The 6,790-nt window shown below is 39.2% G+C and overlaps 1 protein-coding gene across 1 annotated transcript in view; it reads left to right on the top strand.

Annotated features, from left to right (window-relative positions):
• The window catches only part of camkmt (calmodulin-lysine N-methyltransferase), a 133,033-nt gene that overhangs the window by 90,707 nt on the left and 35,536 nt on the right, over positions 1 to 6,790 (top strand). Inside the window, exons 5-6 of the mRNA XM_037697436.1 lie at positions 6 to 24; positions 3,345 to 3,408. Coding sequence (XP_037553364.1) covers positions 6 to 24; positions 3,345 to 3,408 — 83 coding nt within the window. The remainder of the gene's footprint in view (positions 1 to 5; positions 25 to 3,344; positions 3,409 to 6,790) is intronic.

Here is a 6,790-nt window from a genome sequence, read left to right as displayed (position 1 = left end):
ATGACTTGTCTTGGTGGCCTCATGGTAAGTGACACACACACACACACACACGCACTTTTCTTGGAAATAAAAGGTTTGGCTTCTCACATAAAACTAATCGTCACCGATCGATGCGCACGCGGCATGGCGTACAGTGTCCTTCATTCAAACACTATCACTCACTTCTTGTGTGCTGGAATGTGCATTTGTGTCTGCCAGCCTTCAGGTGTATTTACATGCAAACACTTTACTTACATAAAATTAATTAGTTTAGTCTCTTCAGTTTCGTGTTTACAGCGGTAATGAGGGAGCACATTGTGTAGCTCCTAATTGGTTGCATTCTTCCCGGATTCCGAGTCAAGAACTGACTGATCTTTTCATCATGAAATGACTCGATAGAAAAGAAGGCGCATAGTTTTGGAAGGTTTAATGTTTGGAAAAACACTCGTCTGTGTGAAAACCACAATCGGAGTAATTGCGGTGCAGCTGAGCAGCAATACGTCCTCCTGTTGGTGTCCTCGCAGTTTTGATAGATATACTAACGTTATCTTAGAAGCTGCACAGCGTTGGTGTTTTTCATACACAAACGTCCACACAGATTCTCTGATGCACTGCAGCCTGACAGCTGTAGGGTTTATTAGTCTGAAGGGCCCCTCCACATTGCAGGATTCGGTTTCCCATCGATCTGTTGAATGCCAATGTGTGTGAGCGTGTGTGTGTGTGTGTGTGTGTGTGTGTGTGTGTGTGTGTAAAATGCCTGGTTTTATCTCTTGGCAGTCAATACACCATGTTTTGACATTGGTGGCCTGAGATGCAATCCTTCCTTCACACCTCTCCTCCTCCTTCCTTCACCAGTCATTAACACCATGTTCTCCACATTATCTTGTTTATTAAATATTGTATACATATTTCATTTCGTCACCCCTTTCATCTTTTGCTTTCCCTTTTTTTTTTTAATAAACATTTGTTTCTAGCTTCACTGTGCCCCTACTGGGGCTATAATAGTTGCCATGTCTGTAAAATTTAATTTCCCTCTGGGATTAATAAAGTATGTTTTAATTGAATTTGAATTGGATTGAAATCTCTCGTTAAAGACACCTATATGCCTTCATCAGTGGAGGCTAGTAGGAAGGCTCATGAGATGTTTGCTTTCAGAGAATCTTTTGGTTTATAAAGTCTGTCAGCCTTTCAGGCAGTAAGGCTTAGTATTAGATATGAAATAACCTGTATTAAACCCAAACCGTTATATTTAATTAAAAAAAACAATACATTTAAATTGCATTAACTTTAAAACCCTAATCTAACAGATTTATCAGCATCAGAGCTATTGATTCATTACAACTTGGTGTCTGTAAAGATTTCAATGATTCAAGGTTATTTATTTGTCGTACACATCACATGTGGTACATGTGGTGGAACGAAATTGTGTACACAGGGTCTCGGTTACATCCAACCAATGTATTGAACTGTAAAAGAAAAACAGTAATAAGATCTAAGATATGAACTAAGAAAAATGTTAACTAAAAGTACACTAAGAACTAGTACCATAAAAACAATCCACCGAACAGCAGCACGAACATGAGTCTGTGTGAGCAGTTGAGCACGGATGAACACAGTAGCATGAAACAGATCAGCAGCAACATGATGTGATTCTTCAGTGATTGTTCTGGTTAGAGATTCATGAGTCTAACAGCCTCAGGGTAGAAGCTGTTCCTCAGTCTAGTGGTTTTACACTTAATGCTCCTCAACCTCCTTCCTGAGGTGAGCGGGGCAAAAAATGTGTGTGCTGGGTGAGTGGGGTCCTTCATGATGCAAGTGACCCTCTTCCTGCATCTAGAGGTGTAGATGTAGTGTATGGAGTACATCCTGGACAAGGGCACTTAAAGACAAATGATTATCAACGCTCATGCCTAGGGCCAATTTAGTTTGCAATAAAAAATAACATGCATATTTTTGGATTGTGTACTCCAAGGTGTTCCCAGGCCAGCCGAGAAACAAAGTCTTTCCAGAGACACTGTCTCCAGTGTGTCTTGGATCTTCTCAGAGGTCTCGTCCCAGTTGAACATACCCATAAAAACCTTCCTAGGGAGGCATCCAGGGAGCATCCTTACCAGATATTGTACAACCTCAATTGGCTCCTCTCGATGTGGAGGAGCAGCAGTTCTACTCGGAGTCTCTCCAGGAAAACTGAGCTTCTCACCCTATGTCTGAGGGAGAGTCCAGCCACCCTACAGAGAAAACGCATTTTGACCACCTATATCCACGATCTCCTTCTTTTGATTACTACCCAGAGTTTGTGGCCATAGGTGAGGGTGGGAATGTAGATATGCTGGTAAACAGAGAGCTTCGCTTTGCAGCTGTATTAAATAAATTACAACCAAATGCAGTTTTCAGCAATTAGCCTTGCCTACTGGACTTGCTGTAACTTTTCACTGTGCTTTCTTTGTAATTGGACAAAATTTGTAGCTTGCTGAAATGCACCATAAGAACTCATTTGTAGCAAAAAAATGTTTGCTGCTTTTGTTACAGTAATCCCTTTACTCATACATTTTTCTTTATACTTCAGCAGAAATCACAAATGATGTTATAGTTCTCTGCATTGTTGAATCTACGATTTGATGGATTTGAGGATGTTTCACTTGGATTTACCAACACAGTGCCTACTTGCTCTTACTTTGAGTTATGCAGACCCACATTCTTTAACCAAATTTGACAGCCTGACACACACTTGCTGTTGTAAAAGAAAAGGCATCCGTGAAGAAAATCTGCGTTAAAAGATGGGGTGCTAATCGAGCACACACCTCTCTATCTACATCTCCCTCACACACAATGTAAGGCAAAAGCTCTCCATTCTCTCGTCTCCCTCCTTCTCTTTCCTCTTCGTCTTTTGCAGTCTGCTCTGCAAAGTTATATGAAGGGCATCAGGCAGGCCTGGCGAGCCGAGTGCAGAGTGACAGCGGCGAACGGAGTGATGGCTCGGTCTGATAAACACCCAGCGTCAAATGAAAAGACTCTACGCTTGCCATCATCCCCTGTCACAATGCAATTACTGAACAGAGTGATAGCAAGATAGCAGCCCCCACCGCTAGCCGCAATGATAAAAGTATTGACTGATTTGATTGAATGATTAAAATAATGCAGACATAAAAATGGGGTGAAGATAGAGAGGGAAATGGCAGAGAGGAGAGGGAGAAATGGAGAGAAAGGGGCAGGGCTGCCAGGAGTGAAGCTTTGTAGATATGGTTATGTCATTATTGTCTGTGTGCGTTCAGATGTTTGCTTCATCTAAGAGTGCTTTTGGGTTTGTTCTTTTGTTCTGTGTTGTTTAATTTCTCTGTCTCTTTCCTGTCTCTCCCGGCTCTCAGGTTGCCATTTCTGCTGACGTGAAGGAAGTTCTGCTATCAGATGGGAATGAGAAGTCCATTCAGAGTATCCTTTTATCGTCCTCTCTCTTCTTTCTGTCTCTCCATCTTTGCCTCAGTCCCCTAACTCACATATATTCACAAGCGATTGTATGAATTAGTTTCTGCAAATACATAGTTTTTTTTTATTTTTGAGACAGTTTAGTGTTTGATTGCACGTTCCTTTGAATAAAAATCTCCCATGCATCCATCCATGTGCTGTAATGTAATATATATATGTATATGTATATATATATATATATATATATATATTTTTTTTTTTTTTTTTTTTTTTTTTCAAATTGTGAAGGATTTTATTGTATTTGTACCTGAACTGGAGGATTTTCTTTTATGTTCTCTCATAAGAAAGAGATTAATTGCGATTGACAGGTTGATCAGCGGAGTCTCTGCAGTGATGCTTTCACTGCACCTGTTTGTCATGGCAAGCAGCAAGAACTAAGAAAACAGGCAAATTTATTGCTTTACTAATCAATATATGTTCTTACCCTTAACACGTAGTTAAAACTGAGTTAGGTGTATTACAGTTTAAGCTGTAATTTGTTGCAACAGATTGTTCTATTTGTTTCACTGAGTTTTGGGCACATGTGCCTGAACCTTTAACAGCTGAGTGTGAGCATGTGTTTAGGTTTGGTTCATTTGTCATGTGCAGATCCACGCACCCGTAGAGTGGGTGTACAGTGTAGGTGCAAAAAATGTTACAACAAAGACAACAGGAACAAAAAAAGAGCAAGTCGAAGCGGCGCACGTGACGTCACTGACGTTTACTGAAAATGACACCCCAGGATCACGATCTGCACTTATACATCATTGCATTAGCATTCTTATCCAATAATTTGTGAGAAAAGATTAAACATGTTAACAATAATGTATGTTACGTGATCCTTAAATGCAGTTTTCCACTGGGCAGAACAGTGACAGATTAAATGCTTCAGCCTTAAGTCTGAAAATGCCTTTTTCTGAAGAAGAATAGCCAACCATTGCTTTCACCTTGTGGCAAAATCAGAAGATGGGGCACCTACCAATCCTAGCTGCCACAATGCCAAGTTAAGAGCACAGTAATTGCCATCCTGTCAGATTTAGGGTGAGACTTTATCTAATGCTAAGGCTAGAGTTGGAGCTTGATGTGTTATTTTAGAAGCAGGAACAATAAAGATTTGTTTGAAATGCTGTTTTGTGTCTTTTAGGCCTATAATTATTATTTTTAAACACATTTTTAGGTGATTTTTTTTGGGCAACATAATTTTTTTTCAGGGGATTATTGATCAGCTCTCAGTGTTATAAATACCTCTTTTTTTATTCTCAACCAATTTGGTACTTCTCTGTTGCCTTTTATTTTCCATTATCTTTGAGAATTTCTGTTTTTTTTTCCTTCCTCCAGTCCTTTTAGATCTTGTTTTAATCAATGAACAGCTACAAAGATGTGAAAAAGAAACTTGTTACATTTGGTTCACAAAAGAAGGAAATATAAATACACATTTTTCTCCCATTGACCAGTAAGGCTCCTCCAAATTTAGCTCAGCTCACAATATCTCTGTCTCAGCTCGCTACAATGCTCCTTTACAGATGACAATAAGAGCAAACAATAACAATATGGAGACTGTAAAACACACACTTGGAGGATACACAAACAATATTCCATTGACCGACTGCTTTGTTTCCCAGAACAAACGCATTGGAAGAATTATAAATGAAATCATAGCGAAAATGGATCAAATACACACGGAAAGAAAAGAGGGGGCTGAGAAAAACCCAATTTCTTCTTGGCTCAGTGAAACTGGACCATTCACAGACTGTAGACACTTTATGGTATTTCCTCTTGTTGAGGAAACTCTTGGTCTGAGCCTTGTGCTAATGGCCTCTGTTTATCTCTCATGGCTTTATTTTGCAACAAGTGTTAGAATGGAAAGCGATGGCACGTTGTGATAGGGTTCAGAGAGGGTTTTACCGTGAAATAGATGAGAAGATATGAGGGAAAAAAGTTAAGAACAGATGACAATTACTGCATATGAATCAAGAGGATAGATTTTTTCCTCTTCTTTGAAGTTGTTGACCTCATTTAGTGTCCAAAACACACACACACACACACACAAATGCAGGCAGAGAGTGGAGAGCAGAAACTCTGTTCCTCTGACCTTGAATACTCATGTTGAAAATCAATTGAAATGTTCCATTAAGAATGATTGATGCATGTCATTGCTTGCTGCCTGCCTGCCTCAAGTGATGGAAGCAAATGTCTTTCCACTTTAATGTTCAATAAGGCTCAAATCTTTATTTGATTTTTTAAAACTTTTTATTGCTCTTTGTGTTTTCATGGGGACACGCACGCATTCATGTGCATGTGAATCTGCTGAGCCCAACGGTGCACCAGTAAGGAGATCACCGAAAGCTTTGAGTGTCCAGTTTCTGTGTGTTCACTGTTTATGCTAAAAGCCCTCTGTGCGTACATATTTGTGTTTCTGTCTGTGTGACCTCTTAGAGCTTTGATTGGCTTTCCAGCTATCAATTTATCTATCAGTTCATCACACACTCCTGCGCTCACCGTCCAGCTCTCTTGTCTTCTTTCAGTCAATTGGATTTGTCTCAGCTCTTTGCCGGCCTTAAAGACAAGAAAATCCTAATTGAATTGCTTTGCAACTCCAGTAGCCACTGCATTAATAGAGAACTTGACATCAATCAACCTGCTTTTGTGTGTCTTCATCTGTGTGTTTGTGTGTTAGTGGGACGGTATGTTTTTTTTTTTTTTTCCATTTGTGGTTAAAAGCCTTTCCATTGATCCAGCAAGAAGCAGCTGTGATCAAGCTCCCTGTCCCCGGGGATCATTTCTGCTCACTCATGCTTTCTCCATGTGGGTGTCTGCCATACTTTGTCTTTCCAATCTTTCTTTATTTTTACATCTTTTGATATTGCTTTTAGCAACATGAAACTCACCGATTACAACGGAATTAAACAGAGGAGCTGTTTTCAGCCACCGATTAGTTGGATGATACTGTAGGTGATGTGTGCCAAACACGATTCACCCTGAATCCTTTAACTCTTTTTTTTTTTTAAATAAGTAAAATGAATGTTTTTAATACTTTGTGCAGATGTTTGTGTGTTTTTTAGATTCCTCTGTTAGCAAAACACTTTTTTATTTTTTAATATAAATTAAAATTAAATTTTGTGTGTCGGATAATTCAGTTTTAGTAGAAATGTTCAAATCCGTACATCCATATATACATCCATCCATACATTAATCCATCATCCATACATCCATCCATACATACATACATACATATGTCCATACATACATACATACATACATCCATACATACGTCCATCCATACATCCATACATACGTCCATCCATACATACATACATACATACACACATACATACATACATACATACAT

Source organism: Nematolebias whitei, chromosome 1 (genome assembly GCF_014905685.2).
Source record: "Nematolebias whitei isolate Nwh7 chromosome 1, NemWhi1, whole genome shotgun sequence".
NCBI lineage: Eukaryota > Metazoa > Chordata > Actinopteri > Cyprinodontiformes > Rivulidae > Nematolebias > Nematolebias whitei.
The sequence above is the reverse complement of the archived record's forward strand: the minus strand, read 5'-3'. Positions and strand labels throughout refer to the sequence as shown.